We start from the raw sequence: 20,925 nt of genomic DNA, 5'->3' as shown, positions 1-20,925 counted from the left end.
AGAGTCGGGTGTTTAATGACTGAGCCACTCAGGTGCCCCAATAATAGCCATTCTAACAGGCATGAGGTGATATCTCACTGTGGTTTTAATTGCATTTCTTTAATGATTAGCAGTGTTGAGCACCATTTTATGTACCTGTTGCCCAATCATATATTTTCTTTGGAAAAATGTCTATTCAGGTCCTTTACCCATTTTAAATTTGATTGTTTTTCTGCTACTGAGTTTTATGGGTTTTTTATATATTTTGGATATTAAGCCCTTATCAGATACATGGTTTACAAATATTTTTTCCCATTCCATAGGTTTTCTTTTCACTTTGTTGATGGTTTCTTTTGCAATGCAGAAGATTTTTAGTTTGATGTAGTCCCACTTGTTTTTTTGTTTGTTTGTTTGTTTGTTTGATATTGTTATTTGTGCTTTAGTTGTAATTTCCAAAAAATCATTTCTAAGACCCATGTCAGGGAGTTTTTTTTCCTATGTTTTCTTCAGAGTTTCATGACTGCAGGTCATACATTTAAGTCTTTAATCCACTTCACATTAATGTTTTGAGTGGTGTAAATTAGGGGGTCAAGTTTCATTCTTTTTACATGTGAATAGCAAATTTTCTCAGCACATTTACTGGAGAGACTGTGTTTTCTCCCTTGGGTATTTTTGGCTTCTTTGTCAAATACTAGTTGGCCGTATATGTTTGGGTTTATTCCTGGGCTCTTGATTCTGTTCTATTGGTTTGTTTTTCTGTTTTTATGCCAGTGCCATGCTGTTTTAATTACTATAACTTTATAGTATAGCCCGAAATCAGAAAATGTGACACCTCCTGCTTTGACCTTCTTTCTCACTTTATTTTTGGATATTTGGGGTCTTGTTCCATCTAAATTTTAGGATTGTTTATTTCTATAGAAAAGGCCATTGGAATCTTGATAGGTTTTGCATTGAATCCATAGATGGCTTTTGGTAGTATTGCCTTTTTAACAGTATTAATTTTCCCAGTCCATGAACATGGGATGCCTTTCTGTTTACTTGTGTCTTGTTGATTTCTTTCATCAATATCTTGTAGTTTTAAGAATAGAGATTTTTTAACCTCCTGGATTCACTTTATTCCTAGGTATTTTATTGTTTATTTGCTACTATTGTAAATGGAACTAATTTTTAAAATTCTTTTTCAGAGAATTTGTTGTTAATGTATAGAAATGCCACTGATTTTTGTATGTTTATTTTGTATCTTACAACTTTACTGAGTTGATTGATTAGTTCTAGCTTTTTTTTGGTTGATTTCCTATATATAAAATCACATCATCTGCAAATAGAGATGATTTTACTTCTTCCTTTCCAATAATGATGCCTTTTCTTTTTCTTGCCTGATTGCTCTAGCTAGGATTTTCAGTACTGTGTTAAGTAGGAGTGGTGAGAGTGGGCATTCTTGTCTTGTTCCCGATCATAGAGAAAAAGCTTTTAATCTCTCAGCATTGAGTATGTTATTAGCTTTGGGTTTATTATATATGGCCTTTATATTGTTGAGATATGTTTTTTATGCTTAGTTAAGTGTTTTTATCATGAACAGATGTTGAATTTTGTCAAATGCTTTTTCTGTGTCTATTAAGATGATCATATGATTTTTTTCCTTTCATTCTATCATTTGTGTATGTTGGACCATCATTGCATCCTTGGGATAAATCCAGTTTGATCATGGTGAATGATCCTTTTAATGTGGTGCTGAATTCGGTTTGTTAGTATTTGGTTGAGAATTTTTGCATCTACATTCATCAGGATATTGGCCTGCCATTATTCCTGCCCCACAACTAGTGTCTTTATTTGGCTTTTGTATCAGGATAATGCTGACTTATAAAACAAATGTTAAAGTGTTCCCTCCTCTTCAGTTTTTTGGAAGAGTTTGAGAGGGATTGATGTTAATTTCTATTTAAATCTTTGGTAAAATTCACCATTGAAGTCATCTAGCCCTGGGCTTTTCTTCATTTAGAGAGTTTTTATTACTGATTCAATCTCCTTAATAGTAATTGGTTTATTCATATTTTGTATTTCATCCTTATTCAGTCTTTGTAAATTATATGTTTCTAAGAATTTTTTTATTACTTCTATAGGTTGTCCAGTTTGTTGGCATATAATTGTTCATAGTAGCTTCTTATGATCCTTTCTATTTCTGTGGTATCAGTTGTATTGCTTTCTTTTTTTGTTTATAATTTTGATGATTTGTATTCTCTCTTTTTTTTTTTCTTCCCCTTTGGTTAGTCTAGCTAAGCACTGTGAATTTTGCTTATCTTTTCAAAGAATCAGCCTTTAGTTTGGTTAATCTTTTCTATTGTTTTCTGTTCTCTATTTCATTTATGTCTGCTTTAATCTGCATTATTTCCTTCCTTCACCTACCTTTGGGCTGTTTGTTCTTCTTTTTCTAGTTTCATAAGGCATAACGTTTGTTAATTTAGAATCTTTCATGCTTGTTAGTGTAAGCAGTTATTAGTATAAACTTCCCTGTTATAATTGCTTTTGCTGCATCCCCCAAATTCTGGTATGTTGTTTTTTCATTTTCATTTGTCTCAAGAAATTTTTTTTGTTCCCCTTTTAATTTCTTCTTTGATCCATTGGATTTTTCAGGAGAGTGTTGTTTAATTTTCGTGTGTTTGTGCATTTTCCAGATTTCCTCTTGTTATTGATTTCTGGTTTCATGCCGTTGTAGTCAAAGAAGATACTTGGTATGATTTCAGTCTTAATGAATTTGCTAAGATTTGTTTTGTGGTCTCTCATATGAACTAGCCTAGAAAATACTCTGTATGCACTTGAGAAGAATGTATATTCTGCTGCTGTTGGATAAAATGTTCGCTATATTTCTGTTAGGTCCATTTGATCTGTAGTTTTGTTGAAATATGCTGTTACCTTATTCTCATTCTCCCATTCTCTGATTCTCTATTTGGATGATCTGGATGATTCATTGTTAAGAGTGGGGTATTAAAGTCCCTAGCTATTATTTTATTGCTTTTCATTACTCCTTTTAGCTGTGTTTCTTTCTTATATATTTAGGTGCTCCAGTGTTGGGTGCATAAATATTTACAATTGTTAAACCTTATGTATGGATTGGCCCCTTTATCATTATATAATGACTTTCTTTGTCTTTGTACCACTTTTAGTTTAAAGTCTACTTTGTCTGATATTAGCATGGTTGCCCCTGCTTTGTTTTGGTTACCCTTTTTCCATCCCTTCACTCTCAGTCTATATGTGTCTTTAAGGCTGAAAGTGAGTCTTTTGTAGGCAACATCTTATTGGATCTTGGTTTTTAAATTCAGACATTCTGTGTCTTTGGATTGGAGGATTTAATCTTTTTATGTTTAAAATACTGTATTACCCCACCATGCGTTCCCCCCAGTCTACAGTTTCAGTTACCTACAGTCAACCATAGTCTGGATGCAGATGATCCTTTTCCTCTCCTATCATCAGAACATCAGTAGTAGCATAATGCTGTGTGTCACAGTACCTATGTTATTCGCCTTAATCTCATCATCTAGGCATTTTATCATCACTCATCCCAAAAAGGTCGAGTAAAGTGCAATAAGATACTTAGAGAGAAAGCATATTCATGTAACTATTGTTACAGTATATTGTTAATATTTTTCTATTTTATTATTAGTTATTGTTAATCTCTTACTGTGTGTAATTTATAAATTAAACTTTATAATAGATACGTGTATATAGGAAAAAATCATAATATATGTGGGGATCAGTACTATCAGCAGTTTCAGGTATCTGCTGGGGATCTGGGAACATATCTTCTGCAGATAAGGGGAGACTACTGTAATTCTCAATAGATAAGGACTTACTGTTGCCATTTTGTTAATTGTTTCTTAATTGTATTATAGATATGTTGCTCCTTATTTCTTATCCTGCAGTCATTTTTCATGTTTTGATCTCTTTCAGTAACAATATGCTTTGACTTTTTTATCATGTATTTTTGTGTAATTGTTACAAGTTTTCCCCTGTAGTTACCATGAAGCTTACATAAAACATGTTAAAATTATAACACTCTATTTTAAGCCAATAACAACTTAACTTCATTAGAATTCCTAAATTTGACACTTTTACTTCTCTTCCCCCTCTCACTTTAAGTTATTGCTATTACAATTTGCATGTTTTTATATTGTGTAACTAATTACAGATTATTGTGTTTATGGTTATTTTTACTACATTCATGTTTTTGAACTTAAAACTGAAGTTCTAAGTGAATTACGTACCACAATTACCATATTACAGAATCTAACTTTGATGGCATATTTACCATTACCGGTTAGTTTTATGCTACCTTCTTATATTGTTATTATGTTGTTAATTAGCATCCTTTCCACTCAAAGAACTCCATTTAGCATTTCTTATAAGCAGGGTTTAGTGGTAATGAACTCCCTCAGCTTTTGTTTGTTTGGGAAAGTCTTTATCCCTCCTTCATTTCTGAAGGACAGCTTTGCTGGATATAGAGTTCTTGATTAACATTTTTTTTTCTTTTAATACTTTGAATGTTGCATCTCATTTTCTCCTGGCCTGTAAAGTTTCTGTTGAGAAATCTACCCATAATCATTTGGGGGTTTTCTTGTATATAACTTCTCTATTTTCTTTTGCTGCTTTTAAAATTCTTTCTTTGTCTTTAACTTTTGACAATTTAATTATAATGTGTCTCAGTGTAGCCCTATTCATATTCAACCTATTTGGCCTCATGGATCTGGATGTCCCTTTCTGTTTCTCTGTTCAGGAAGTTTTCAGCCCTTATTGCTTAAATATACTTTCTGTCCTTTTTTTCTTCTTCTGGAATTCTCATAATGCAAATATTATTTCTTTTTTTTTTCCTTTTTTTTTTTTTTTAGAGAGGGAGGTGGTGGGGAAGGGAGAGAGGGAGAGAAAAAGAATCTTAAGCTGACATGGGGCTTGATCTCACAACCCTGAGGTCATGAGCTGAGCTGAAAACAAGAGTCGGACACTTAACCGACAGCCCCACCCAGGTGCCCATTTCTGTAAGTTTCTTTTTACTCTTTTTCTTTCATTCTTTCTTTTTGCTCTTCTGAGCCAATAATTTCAAATGTTCTATCCTCCAATATTTTTTGGTTTTTGTTCCTTATATTAGTATATTGAAAAGTAATAGTATATTGAAAGTTATTTGTATTTTTTCTATAGAGATGTTACAATTTTATATTTTCTTTGATTTCTTTGTTTCTGTGTATTCAACTTTATCACCTTTTTTCCTAATGAATTTAAAATTCAAATTGAATTACACTTTCAAAAATGTACAATTTTAGCATTTCAAAAGGCTACTTTATGTGTAGTAGCACATTCAGAGGAATCTTTCTTCTGTTTCAGTTTCTTTATTCCTTTCCCACCCACCCTGATAGAAAACCATTTTTCTTTAGTTCATGGTTTATTCTTTCTGTGTTTCTTTTTACAAAATAAGGAAACAAAATTATGTATAAATTCTGAAAGAATATGTGTATGTACTAAAAGGATATATATGATTTTAATTCTCACTGTCTCTTAAAGTATACATGCACACATACAGACACACTTTTGAACTCTGGTCTTTTTTTTAAATCTTCAGAAAAGATACTAGCAATCACTCTATATAAATGGATTACTCTGCATAGCTTATCCTTGTTTGATTGTTTTTTTTAAGTTGCTATGTGATGTTCCATTGAGGGGATATATCAGTTTATTCAACCAGTCTTCTATGGATGGGCATTTAAGTTGTTTCTGACATTTTGGCATTACATATGATGTCTTAACGAGTACTTATGCATATGTTGTTTCATATTTGTGGACATGTATCCTCAGAACAAATCCCTAGACAGTTATTGTATATTTATCTTATAGTTTTCTTTGTTACTTTTTGTCTCTTCATCCCCAACTCTCAAGTATATATGCATTTCTTTTATACTTCAAATATTTGAGAATGTGGTAAGCTTTTAATGTCTTTTGACTTAGTATATGGGATATTTGGCTGGTTTTAGAAGCAAACAAACAAAATAGATGACAGTTTTAGAATAGTACTACATCAAAAACTAATGATGTATTATATGGTGACTAACATAATGTAATAAAATTAAATTAAAAAATAAAACATTTTTAAAAAAAGAATAGCTAATGTAAGTATTAGAAATCTCAGGAATTTGAGATAATTATGAAAGGTAATAGTTCATGGTATAGTTTAAAATGCACATTTTAAAAGCAGTCCACTGTCAGTTTATAGCAAGGAAATTAAAGTTTGAGACTACTGAAATACTGAGATATTAGAATTATAATTTTTAACACTATTTTTGAATTTTTAGAACAATTTATTAGACTTAATCATATTTTAGCTTAATTTACATATGAATTACAACAAGTATGAAAATAATAGTGACCACCACAGCTAGTGTATATCGTTTACTATGTGCTGGATACTATGCTCAACAGTGCATATACATTAATTTAAGTTATTTAGTTTAATTCTCAACAACCTCATGAGGTGTACTTATATATTTTTCCATTTATAGGTGAGGAAAATGAGGTATAGAAATGTATAGAAATAATATATACTGATCCCCATATATATTACGATTTTTTCCTATACACACATATCCATTATAAAGTTTAATTTATAAATTATGCACAGTAAGAGATTAACAATAATTAAAAATAATGTATAGAAATGTGACATGCTTTTACTCATACAGGTAATAATTAGCAGAGGCAGGATTTAAACCCAGACAGTCTTCAGTATAGATTCTGGGCTTTTAATGGCAGTGCTACTCTACTTCTGTTGGGACTCACTATTATTTTTCTATATCAAGCTAGCATTGACCTAGAGTCTAGGTGACTAGATTCTGAGTTTTTAACCCCACTATGCTCTGTTTCTCTCCCTGAAAGTAGTATAATAAGATTTTATGTGGTTGTTTTATCAAGTTTGTTACCATAAGCGTTAGGATTGGAATTCCATTCATAACAGCCACAGCATCTAACAAAGTATCCCTTTTATGCCACCATTCTATGTGTACCATATTTCTAAGCCATTAAAATTATTTATGTTCCTGTTTTTCAGTGGATGATTCAGCAGCCATACAAAGCAGCAACATTTTTTGGATGCATTGGGACAGATACATTTGGAGAGATCTTGAAGAAAAAAGCTGCTGAAGCCCATGTGGATGCTCATTACTATGAACAAAATGAGCAAACAACAGGAACTTGTGCTGTGTGCATCACTGGTAGCAACAGGTCAGTGTAATTCCAAAGAAGGTTTGTACTAACTGACATTGAATTTCAGTCATAAAATCTGAATTCCAATCTGAATTTGGAATTTAGATTTCATGTTTTTAATTGCTTTCAATGTTTCAGTAACTCTTCTTATATAATTTTTCTTTTAAAAAAAGTACCCTTGTTGTACCTGCTTTTGTATTCATGAGGCATGTGGAATGAAAGTTTTGAGATTATCTATCCCACTCTCTAATTTTTGTAATTAGGATCAGAAAAGGAAAATAAGGAAAACATTTTATTCAGGGTCTTATAGTTTCTTGCTGAAACTGGAATGAAAAGAATGCTGAGATTGGAATATTCAGTTACATAGACAGATTAACGCATGTATTTTGTAACGTATATAAAATACTGCGTTATATCCAGTGTCATATGAATTAGGTCATGTAAAGCATTTCTGGCAAATAGTCATCTATCCATATCAAACAGCTTCAGTCATGAGTAATGCACCACTCAAAAAACCAATCATTACATTTCTATACAATTTTACTTTTTAGAAAATTCTTCTTTCTATGAACTTGAAATCTATGTCTCAGGACTTTCCATACATTGGTTGTATTCGTGCCTCTTGCAGCCACATGGAGGTTTTTCTTCAGTACGTACTGTGTTGCTCATTAGCACATCCTTTTTTCTCCTTTGCAAGGGAAAAACAAAATAACTTTTCTAGCTATTATATTATTATTTTTTTAAAGATTTTATTTATTTATTTAACAGAGAGAGAGAGGGAACATAAGCAGGGGGAGTGGGAGAGGGAGAAGCAGGCTTCCCACGGAGCAGGGAGCCCGATGCGATGCAGGGCTCGATCCCAGGACCCTGAGATCAGGACCTGAGCTGAAGGCAGACATTTAACGACTGAGCCACCCAGGTGCCCCCTAGCTATTATATTATTAAAATCAACAATGATGTCTCTTTCTAAATAGCAATTCACTGGAAATTTTACTTTCCTTAGACCTAGAAATATTTAGTGTATCCTCCTCCATTCCCTGTCTCCGTCCTTGCCCTTCTTCCTCTCCTTTCTTATTTGCCTCTTGTCTTCCTTTATTTCCTCCCTTCTTTCTCTTCCCTTGCTCCCTTCCTCTTTCTTACTTTGCTTACTCCTTGACCTTTAGCAGATGTATGTTAAGGACCTGACACCCTTCTGGCCAGTAGTCGTTAAATAACTAAAATACAACTTTTAAAAGATCAAGTTATCATATCATGGTATTGCTCAATTCATTCCTCATGCATTCCTTAAAAAATGTGCTCCTCACGGGTGACAAGTACCATTCTAGTTCCTGGGAATATAGATGTGAACAAGGCAGGCAGAGTTCTGGCCCTCAGGCAGTGTCCACTCTGGAAGGAAACTAGCATTTTTTTCAAAAATCGCCAAAAACAAACTCCCCTTCGTGATCTCTAATAAGAACAACATAGGCAAAGCATATTCCTTTGGAACCCGATAACACCCCACCAAAGCAGTATAGGTCATATCGTGTCATGTGGCAGTGGGCCCCGAGAGGCACACAAGCCCATGAGGCGCCTGGGAGATAGGAGCAGAGGTGAGGCTGGACTTTCCTGCCCCACCACCGGTGGCAGGGATCCTGCTGGGGCCAAGGATGTAAAGCAAATAAATCTTCCGTTTCCTCTTTGCAAAAAGGGGTGAATTCCTCCCTCTTAGGGGGAGGATTTCTGAAGATTAAACAAGCTCTAGAGAGTGCCAAAGCCATTTTTAAACCTTTCCTGTAATTTTATTTTTTGTGTATAGAACTTTATCATTAAGGTTTTAATAAATAAAACTGTTTATTGTTCAAACATTGAAATATACTTATTTAGACCTTTTCCGTTTTCAGTTTTCCTAAAACCAACTTTTAATATGCAGGTGCGCTTTTCTCATTAGTGAAAAATAAGTCAGGTTTTGCATCTGCTACCTCTCAGGCTAGTGTAAAATTGCTAAATTGTTTTTTTTTTTGTTTGGTGCTAAATTGCTATTTTAAAGAGCAGTTATGATAATATTAGGTCTCCCAGATATCAGAAGCTTAATTAATATACTAATATTATGGATATAGTGATCATTGATGTTCAGGTAATACTGGAAGTCAGAAACTGGGGGGAAACTCCCACTATCAAATACATTATCAATTAAATTATAGGACCTAATAGATTTGGATAATTTGTTCTAAATAGGGCTGGTAACTCTTACTACCACTATCTAAAACCCAGGAATAAAAGAATTGGGGTAATGCAGTATTCTTCTTAATTCAGGTTCTCACTCTCCAAACTCTGAACCACATTCATTTGGATAGTGAGAATACTTACCTTTTGGAGAAACAGTGTCGTTTCCTATCAAAGAGTAGTTTTATTATCAAAATAGAATTTAGTAACTGGTAGCAGAAGTGTTTGTTTTTTATTTTTATATATAACCATTTCAGTCAGAATTTTGCTAAAGTCATGATTACTGACTTTTTATAAATTGGGACTAATTCCTAACTCGGTAATATAGTAATACTTGCATATAAATATACTGATTCACGTTGTTCTTATTTTTAATAATTTAATTGAGCATAAATTGAATTGATATCCTTCAGTAGTCAATTGGCATATAGATGAGTAGAAATATGTTTTGGAAGAGAATCAATTTTTTCCTTAACAGAGGAACCAGCCATATTATAAAAATCTCAAGTGATAAAATGATGTATCCATTTTTTAACCATAACTGTTCCCTTTTGATTAGAAAGAGGGAAAACATGGCAAGTTATTTTCTAATTTCTGGGTCAGAATGAGAAAAAATATTTTTATTAATTTGTATTTAACATAAATAATTATTTTATTAACTTTAATTGTTGGGCAGTAACCAAAATTCCTATCTGCCACGTGTAGCAAGATTTTAAATGCGGTATCCTGCTTAGATTTTTCAGCTGCAAAACTGGACCTGTATAGGGAGTTTTCAACTATAGAAACTAATTTTACTCCAGTCTTTAAAATGTACTGGTTTGCAAATTAATACCTCATAGTAAATAGGGCCTACATTTATAGGTGTGTTTTGTGAAATTAATCCCATGGTTGACTTTCAAATCATTAGATTAAATAATCAATGTATATAGTATGTTGATACTTAAAAACTGAAGTGTTTAGTTGTATAGTTGTATGTATATGTATATATCTTTTTTGCATAATTTTTTGCATAATAACATAGTAGTTTAATTTCCTAACTGTATTTTGAACTATTAAAATGTAGAAAATAGATAATCTTATCATTTTAGTACCAAAGGAAACATAAATTCCAGTTTCTTAAAATACCAGGTGGTATTTAGAGCACAGATTAATATCTCTATCTCAAAGACAACACAGAAGTCTCAGTGCTCAAAACAAATTTAATTTTATTTACATTTATTAATATCAATGTATAGAAATTTTGAAAAATTAAGAAAGTGTAAAACAAAATTTGAAAATAGTATTGCTAACTAATTGTATTAATGACAACTTTAGCTATAGAATTAAAGCCTACTTGATTTTTGTTGTTGGTTTAGGTCCCTTGTGGCTAATCTTGCTGCTGCCAATTGTTATAAAAAGGAAAAACATCTTGATATGGAGAAAAACTGGACATTGGTAGAAAAAGCAAGAGTTTATTATATAGCAGTAAGTATTTACCTAATTCAAATTTCAGGTATATATTTACACTATTAATTATAGTTTGTTAGTGCATATACATTTTTAAATAATTGTCTTTTACTTATCCTGCAAATTATTTACAGCATATGTCCGATTCTATATTACAAGTACAGAACAAAAACATTATCATTCTATGGTAACATTATTTGTATTACTTAACATTCGAGTCTACCTCTTTTTGGATACATTATACATAGATATTTCTTAACTAAGTATCAAATTCCATATTAAATCAAAAGATCTTAAGATTTGTTGAAATAATTCTACAAATTTACATTTTGTGTTTTTAGGCTGCTTGTTGTGAATGATGCATGCATTGTGTGGGAAAATATTAGTGGTATAAATATGCACTGCAAACAGTTTGAGCTTATTTGCCTAAAAAATCTTAATTGCTGTTTATTCCATAGTAATTACCATGACACGTTTTAATTTAATATTTCAGAAACATTGATTGTGACAAATCTCTTAAATCTAGGAATGAGGGCAGCATGTAATTTGAATTATTAAATATTCTGACATAAAAATAATTGGTTTAAGAATTCACTTCTAAAATAAGATGGTACTAAAAATCCTCCTGAATTAATCACCCCATGAATACCTTGTTTTTATTTAATATGAGTTAAATGTGGCTGATCACAAATAAGTAGATACCTATGAAAAATTAAAAGTACCTCATATGCATATAATATATGGTTTTGATATAACAGCTGCTGCCATTCACTACCTGAGCTGTGAAACAGCTGCAAAGATGTGTAAAAAATTGATTATCCAGTAGGAGCATGTTTATTGAAAGTATAATTATTTCTTTCAGTCTAGTGTTAATGTCTCCTACAGCATGTTTATGTTCACTGCTTTAGGCTTTACAAGGTTATTATTGATTCTTCTGTATGGCAAATCCTGCCCCTTTATAATGTCAAGTAAATGCTTACATTGAAAGGATTTTATAGAGGGAAATCATGTTAGCTCTTTAGACAGTATGTGAGAAAACATTTCAAAAAATAAAAAATATTCCCTCTTGATTATCTTCTATTTCTCCAAATGGTCTAATTTTTTTTGTTAGTATCTTGGGAGCATGTTTTTGTGGTGTGATTCTTTAGGGGGGATTTATGTGCTATTTCAAACCATTGTACATTTGAAAGTCTGATTTTCTTACAACACATGGTTTAAAAATTTGACATTATTTATGTTATATTATTTATATTGGCTGTGAAGTATGACAATATATTATGGTGGAAAACTACATTTACCAGGCAATTATATTTTTATTTAGATATATGGCAATTGGACTCCAAATTATGAGTGGAAACACTCAGTTTAAACAGTTATGTATACTAACATTGGCCAACCCTGGATGAATGGAATTTTTATAGGAGTATAGACCCAACTTGCAAACAACTTACAGTTTTAACAATTATATACTATAATGCATCTAGCCAACTTTGGGTAAATTGGAATTTTTATAATAGTATTAACTATTTATACAAGTCCAGTTTATATAAAATGTAGACTGATCATTTTGGGTCAGATTAATAAGGAAAACTGAATTATTTTTGAAACTTGTCAAAAAACAACCAGAAACAAATATCAAAATGGATTCCAGCTGATATCTCTGAATTGTTAGATTTTAGTTTCTGTTTCAGCAGTTTCGTAAAAAGAATGATCTTTTACAGTGCCAGGTAAATCAATAGTTTGTGGAGAGTTTGGCTATTTTAAAATAGTTCTGAAAATATTAGAGTCTTATGGGATACCTTGGATGCTGTATATTCTATAACTATTTTGCTATTAACTAAGAGCATAATTCTTACTAATTAAAATCTGTGAAATTTCTTCTGAAATGTAATGATATTTGTACAAAGATATTCTGCCATTCTTCTATTATTTTTTAATTTAATTTTTTTAATGTTTCAAGTTTTTATTTAATTTCTAGTTAGTTAACATATAGTATAATATTAGTTTCAGGAGTAGAATTTAGTGATTCATCACTTACATATACTACCTCTACATTCTTTTAAACCTTTATTTTCCTTTGAGGTCAGAACATCCAATGTAGTCTTTTCTTAGCATATGCTCAAACCACAAGTTTAGATTGAGTAGATATATCAATACTTACTTCAACAAATTAGCTGGGTTCCTCCATATTGATTCTATAGAGTCAGCAATCTTCTTACATTATCATTATAAACTACTGAGGTTTAACAAGTTGAAATTCTGGGAGCTCTTTAATTTCAAAATTTCTTGGTCTGAGGAAGCAGCTCAGTATATCTATTTAACAAATTTCCATAATTAAGACATCTGTCTGCATTTTGTAAACCAGATCTACATACTCAGCTCTTCTTTCCACTATTCCATAAATTAATAATGGTCATGAGCATTGAGAAAATCCAAAACCTTGATCATTTTCTCTGTCACATAATTCAGTAAATCTACAATGCAGAGTTCACATCAAAAACTCTGCTGATAAAAAGCTGAAGTGGAATATGCATATACTAGCATTTTCTTTTAGTTTAAATAAGTGTTTACATCTCCCTTTACCTTCATCTCCTATGAAGTTTAAACCAAATTCCCAAACTCCTTGTTAGTATGTAATTAAGGATTACTGGTTATGGTGATAGCTAATTCCATATTTGAAAAAATAAATTTTAGGTGCTCTTCATTTTAGCATGAGGATTTAAATATTTGCATTCTATTCTATAACCATAATACTTACAGTCTTGTTTCTACATTTAAATGAGTTAAATGCTTAACCACCACCAATTATCTTACCCTGTCTTCCCATTCCTTTATTGTTTATTTTGAATATCCCTCATTTGGCTGCATTTTGTCATCAGTTTCCCCCCAGTGAAGGACTCAGAGCTTCTCTCTTCTTGAGATTTTATTTACTTCTTGTTTCTTTATACAAAAATGACAACTTGCTTGGTGTAGTATTTTGTGAAACAAAGTACTACTTTGTAAATATTGCTTCATTTTTTAGCAACTTTATGGGAAACCTGAGCCCAGGTTGATTTTTATTTCTGTTCTTTATTATTTCTGTATTTCTGCTTACTTTAGATTTGATTTGCTCCTCTTCTACTCCTCATCCTCATCCTACATTCCTGTTCCACCTGTGCTTTGTTTCTTAAGGTGGAAAAATAATTCATTGATTTGAGACTTTTCTACAGACATTTAGTGCTATAAATTTCACTGTAAGCATTGATTTGGCTACCTCCCATAAATTTTGATATGTCATGTTTTCATTTTCATTCAGCTTATAAAATTTTCTGCTTTCTCTTTTACTTTCTTCTTTGATTCGTGAGTTATTTAGAAGCATGTTGTTTATTTTCTAAATATGGAGATTTCCCAGAGATCTTTTTCTTACTATTATTATGGATTTGTATATTCTTCTTTGCAGTTCTATCAGATTTTTCTGTGTGTTTAAACAGTGTGTTTAAAGGTGTAGAATTGATTATTTGACCCACTTGTCATTTTGAAATATTTATGTGTGGTATTATACTTTGTACCCACAACTATTTTGTCTGATAGAGAGCTAGAGAGAGCACAAGCAGGGGGAGCGGCAGAGGGAGAGGGAGAAGCAGGTCTCCTGCTGAGCAGGGAGCCTGACGTGGGGCTCGATCCCAGGACCCTGGGATCATGACCTGAGCCGAAGGCAGACACTTAACCGACTGAGCCACCCAGGCACCCTGTCTTTATTTTTAAAGTGCATCTCTTGTAGAAAACTTATCATTGGATCTTAATTTTTGTGCAGCCTAACAATGTCTACCTTTTAAGTGGGCTGTTTATACCATTCCCATTTAATGTGATTATTGATATGGTTAGATTTTACTTCATCATCTTGGTATTTGTTTTCTGTTTGTCCTGTTTGTCCTTCATTCTGTTTTTATGCTCTCCTGCCTTCTTTTAGGTTAATCCAGTATTTTTATTTCCATCATTGCCTTAATATCTCAACTTTTTTTTTCAATTTTAGTGACTGCATTAAGGTTGATAATATACATCTTTAACTCATCACTGTCTGCCTTCATTTTTTATTAAATTAAGGTTTCTGCCTAGTGTTGGTCTCAAACTCACAACCCTGAAGAAATGCATACTCTATCAACTGAGCCATGTCTGCCTTTATGTAATAATATAAACTGCCACATATAGTATAATAATCTTACAATAGCATACTTCAGTTTCACCTTTCCAAGCCTTTATGCTATCATTGTCACATTTTCCTTTTTAAAAATTTTTAATTGTTTTTTAAACAGGTTTATTAATATATAATTGACATACCATACAACAAATTTTACTTTTACTTGTGTTATAAACATTATAATGCATTATTTTTGTTTAAATTGTCAAATATCTTTTAAAGAGATTTCAACAATTAAAAAACATATTTACCCATTTAATTACCACTTCCAGTTCTCTGCATTCCTTTGCTTAGAATTAGATTTCCATCTGGTATCATTTTCCTTCTGCCTGAAGAACATTTTTAGCATTTCATATATTTGGGTCTGTTGGTGATGAATGTTTTCAGCTTTTGTATGTTTGAAAACTTCTTTATTTCACCTTTATTTTTAAAAGAGATTTTTGCCAGTTCTAGGTTGACAGTTTTTTTTTGTTGTTGTTCTTTCAGTACTTGAAAAATGTTGCTTTACTCTCTTCTCATTTGAATTGGTTTCGATGAGAAATCTGACATCCATACCTTTGTTCCTTTGAATGTAACATTTCACATACCCCCAACCCTGGCTGCTGTTAAGATTTTTTATTTATCACTGTTTTTGATCAGTCTGATTATATTGTGCCTCAGTGTATTCTTTTTGATGTTTCTTATACATGGGGTTTAACTTCTTACAGCTGTGGATTTATAATTTTTATTATGTTTGGAATGTTTTCAGCCATTATTTTAAATATATTTTCTGCCCAGCTGCCCCCCAACTTTGGGTCTCAAATTACCCATGAAGTTGTCTCATAGTTCAGTGATATACCATCCTTTTCTTTTTTATGGATTCTTTTTTTTTTTGCTGTGTTTCACTTTGGCTAGTTTCTTTTGCTATGCCTTCTAGTTCACTAATATTTTCTCCTGTAATATCTGAACTGTAATTAACCCCATTCAGAGTATTCTTCATTTCATTTGTTATTTTCATATCTATAAGATTGATTTGTCTCTACTTAACTTTGGACACATAAAATACAATTAAAAGAGCTATTTTGATGTCTTTCTCTGTTAGTCTTTACACCTGTGTCAGTTCTCAGGTAGTTTTAAGGATTAGTTATCCTCCTTATTAAGGATTGTGTTTTCCTTTCTCTTTGTAGGTATAGTAATCATTACCTATCATTGATAAATCTTCTGGAAGCTTATTCTGGGATGCAGTTATGTTACTTGGGGCAAGTCTGATGTATTTTGATCTTGCTTTTATGCCTTGTTAGGTGAGTCCAGAGTGGTATTCATTTAATGGCAGTGGTTTCTTAACCGGGGACAATTTTCCCCTTCCGGGACATTTGGCAAAATCTGGAGATATTTATTATTGTGATGAGTGAGTGTTGATACTAGTAAATATAGGACAGAAATGTTGCTGAGCATCCTATAGTGCATGAGACAGCACTGCACAATAAAGGATTATCCAGTTCTAAATATCAGTAGAGCCAAGGTTAAGAAACCCTGGTCTAAAGCTACATGTTTCCTGCTACTGAGGCAAGACTTCCCTGTGCTCTGTTCAATGCCCTGTTAATAATGAGTTCTTCTGCTCTAGATGGTAGAAACAGACACTATTCCCAGAATTGTGTGTGCCCCAGGTACTGTTTCCTCTAATCCTTTTCCCTCTCATTCTTTTGGGTGGCTCGTTCCTAGGTTCTGATCTGATGAATGTTCAAGAGGAATCTGCAGATTTCCAGTGTTCTTCTGTAATGTTTTCTCTTCTCTGCTGTTCTAGCCTCTGCACTCTAACTGCTTCTTCCCACCCTCAGCTCTGTCTCCCTGACTCCCTGGGCTCTGTCCTTCCCATTTCAACATCTGGTGCTGTAGCCTGGGACCTCTCACAAGGCAGTATGCTGGTTCAGTGTTAGGGCTCACCTGGATGGTTTCCCATCTCTCAAAGATCAGTATTTTTCATCCTTGATGTCCATACTTTTAGAAACCGTTGTTGTATGCATCATGTTTGTTTCTGTTTTTGTTTAATGTTGAAGGATATATACAGTCCCTGTTTCTCCACTGTCTTCTGCCTTGCATTGTTTTTAGAAAGGAAGTCATCCTTATTGTTTCTCCATATCTATCTCTTTTTCTCTTTTAAGATTTTCTATCACTGATTTTAAGCATTTTTATTATGATGTGCCTTGGTATCATTTTCTTTGTATTTCATGTGAATGTGGTTTGTTCAGTTTGGAAATTTTTCTGTAAACATTTTCTCTCCCCACCCTCATCCCTTCTTGGAAAATCCAGTTATTAAGCCACTTGGATTGTCCCTTACCTTAGAATGCTTTTTTCATTTTTTTCTCTCTCTTTTCTTCATTTTTGCACAATTACTATTGCTGTGTCTTAGACTTAATAATTTCTGTTACAATGTCTAATCTGCCATGAATCCCAACAAGAGTATATATTTTATCTCAGACATGATAGTTTCATCCCTGGAAATTTGATTTGGGCCTTCTTCACTCCTGCCATGACTACTTTACATACTCATGTTGCCATCTCTCATTTTTAACTTAGGTAGTGTAGTTATAACAGATGTTTTAATATCCTTGTCTATAAATTTTATTCCACATGTTTTTTTGTTTTTTTATTTTCTGGTTCTTACCTTGCCATTGGGTTGTTTCCTTATGCACATGTGCTGAAGACTCAATGGGAAACTCCTACAAATTTCAAGTTTTCATTTCAAATCTCTTCCTTCTGTCACCTCTGTCTTGTCCAGTATCTGCCCTTGCATGTGCTGGCCACTGTGGCCTCCCCAAGTGGAGACGAATGACTCTACTTAAGACTCTTGCTGTCTGAAATGCAGCTTACTTACTCAGGGAGTAAGTTTGAGCAATTGTAGGATTCACCTGATACTGTTCCTTGTTGGATTATTATTCAGTGTCTGAAGATTGTTTTATATGGTTTTTTTCCATTTTTATAGTTGTTTAAGTTTAAATTGTTTAAGCGTAAATCCATTCCCCATTATTCCATCTTGGTTGGAAGCTGAAATCCCCAGGCTGATTTTCCTTTTACGTTAGATGATTCTCTTTTTCTGCAAGATCACCTAACTAATTTTGTTTTTGAATCTGAATTTGAATTTGACCTTGTTAATAACTTAGCCATGATTTATCTCTATGTCTATTGTTCTATACTGACTTTCATGGAACATGGTATTTATTTCAAAATGCAGATTTAGTTCTCAGTCAACCTCATTATTTTTTTTCTTTTCCTGTCCCCAAATTTTATTTTTCCTTCCTTGAACTATTTGAAAGCTAGAATGACAAGAACCATCACTAATAAATGTGTTAGAGGGAATAATCAAGTAACAGCAAAAATTTCAAGTTTTGGTGAGATGAGTTTTATCATTTTGTGGGGGTGGGAGTAAAGGGAGAGAGAGAGAGAGAGAGAGAATCATGCCCAATGCAGAACTCTATATGGGGCTCGATCTCATGACCCTGAGATCATGACCTGAACCAAAATCAAAGAGTTAGTTGCCACCCTGAGAAATGAGGGTTTTTAAATTTATTTTTATTTTTTTTAAGCATTTTATTTATTTGACACAGGGAGACACAGCGAGAGAGGGAACAGAAGCAGGGGGAGTGGGAGAAGGAGAAGCAGGCTTCCCGCTGAGCAGGGAGCCCGACACGGGGCTCGATCCCAGGACCCTGGGATGATGACCTGAGCTGAAGGCAGATGCTTAACGACTGAGCCACCCAGGCACCCCAAGAAATGTGTTTTAAATTGGTTTTGAGGTTGATTCAGCCTCATAAGTTCCCCCAAACTATTATTCTAGATTCTGTAAAAATTCTTTAGTTACCATTTTATCAATTAAAAATAATTTTTAAAATTCTCAGCTTAATAAATATATAGCTATTCATCTGTGTATAATTACTAATGTTATAGTAATTTTTTCTAATATTTTTAATCACCCCTTTATAGTGTTTTAGACTACATTGTAAATACAGTGAGATTTTGTGTAGAAATCTATGCATTATTTCTAATAACATTTTTTTGAGAAAAGGTTCCAAGTTTCAAATACTAATCAGCTTGCAAGTTTAGACTTATCATGGGGAGAGTTTAACAGATATTTAAGAAATAGGTTTATGAAAAGCTTTCAGTACCTTGTGACTTATTCTTCATAAACTTAACTAGATGTGTGCCTTTCTTTACTGATTGAAAATTAAGCCCTTTAAATGAAAGAATAGAGAATCATAGTTTGTCAGTCATTGTCTGTGAATATGGTACTTGTAGTTGGAATTTTCTTTTGGCAACTATGTTTATTTTCTTCTTTCCAATTCCCATGGCTGATTACGGATCTCTTTTTCCCCTCTGTATGTTTATTTTATAACTCTGTCTTGACCACTTACCTCTTTTCAGCCTAGAATCCTACCATTTTGAGAAATATAGCTTTTGTGAGAGTAGGGTGTTCAAGAAAAGTGTTACTAAAGTGTGCTTCTGGAATAAAAGAAGGTATGATTAGAGATGAGTAGAAGACACATGGTTTGGAGAAGTGTACAACCTTGGAAGAATAGAATAGAGTTCATATTTTGAAAGAAATAGGAGTATTTGTATATAAAAGACAAGTAATAATCACTGTTTGGGTTTTACATCTCTCATTTTGTTTGGCCTGGTTGGGTTTTCTACTAAAATATTTAATGATGCCTTGAGTAATAATTTATCTTAGTAAAACTGTTATTTAGACTTAGTTACACTTAAATACCTTTGTCATTTGCTTGAAAGCAAGAACTAACATCCTTAAAATAGGTGTTGTGATAAGTTGTAAGAAATATAGTCTAAGAGATCATATATTTGAAAATTTTCTTTTAGCAATGTTTTCTATGAATATTGGTTGACTAATTAGAATGAATGTGTAATAAAATATGTAATTACTATTTTTTTAGGATTTGGTTGTCTTTTGATAATATTTACCAAAAGATATGCTTGCAAGTAAAACTTGGCTATGAATTTTAAAGTTTGTTTTGATTATGCTCAAAATTCAGTATGTATCATCTGATATTCTTAGCTCTCTTGTGAACAGATTTGAAAAAGGTTCTAGTGAAAGTGAGTGAATTTGTCTTATAATGGTAACCTAATAGAAACTGGAGTAATGTAAAAAAAAATGAAACATAACTATTACTTTAATATGTATGCTTGAGATTTATAACCCCCGCTTAAAATCTGGACAGTTTGAAGATAAAGTTTTACTGACTTGTGGACGTTACTTAAACTCATTGTATTAAATGATAGTAGACCATGGAAAAAGGCTTTGTAATATTATCTTTTGGAAGGTGTACTTTTAAAATGAATATACTTTGGCAGAGTAACTAATGGAATTTTTTAAAAATTTAAGCTGTTTTATAAATGACATCTGATTTAATGATGTCACAATTCTTTATGAAACATTTAGATAGAATTCAAAACACTTGGAATTTATTAATCTTTATAATATTCTTCTGCGATTATTGCTTAAGGAGTTAGGATGGTTGAACTACCACTGACTTTTCATTTTATCTGTGTTCTAAATGCAGTTTTCAACTCTTATGTATTAGAACTCATTATATTGGTCAAATCAGTGATCATCATTTGGATTTATTCCTGTATTTTTTGCTCAAGTGTTTGACTTTCCAATTTCTCTAGGTTTTTTGGGGGGGCACATTAAATGCTAATAACATTATCACTTTTTTAGACTAATACTTTGTGATATTTGTGGATAAATATTTTCTCCACGCTGTGCAATTTACTCCTGTATTCCTATAATTTTCGTTAAGTCTTATTTAGTCAAGTTATCAAATGTAAAACTCTAACAAGGGGAGGGAATATCAAAGTAAGATTATTTTTAGTTAAATAGAATAATATTTTCTCTT

At 32.4% G+C, this 20,925-nt stretch overlaps 1 protein-coding gene across 8 annotated transcripts in view; it reads left to right on the top strand.

Annotated features, from left to right (window-relative positions):
• ADK (adenosine kinase) overlaps positions 1-20,925 on the top strand; it is a 492,673-nt gene that overhangs the window by 225,766 nt on the left and 245,982 nt on the right. For all 8 annotated transcript variants that reach the window (XM_025850596.2, XM_025850597.2, XM_025850593.2 and 5 more), the window contains 2 exons: positions 7,061-7,233; positions 10,773-10,881. In XM_025850596.2, coding sequence (XP_025706381.1) covers positions 7,061-7,233; positions 10,773-10,881 — 282 coding nt within the window. The remainder of the gene's footprint in view (positions 1-7,060; positions 7,234-10,772; positions 10,882-20,925) is intronic.

The sequence above is a fragment of the Callorhinus ursinus genome, unplaced genomic scaffold (assembly GCF_003265705.2).
Source record: "Callorhinus ursinus isolate GAN/ISIS: 27379988/994484 unplaced genomic scaffold, GSC_fseal_2.0 scaffold31, whole genome shotgun sequence".
NCBI lineage: Eukaryota > Metazoa > Chordata > Mammalia > Carnivora > Otariidae > Callorhinus > Callorhinus ursinus.
Note: the sequence above shows the minus strand (reverse complement) of the source record. Positions and strands in the feature narration are given on the sequence as shown.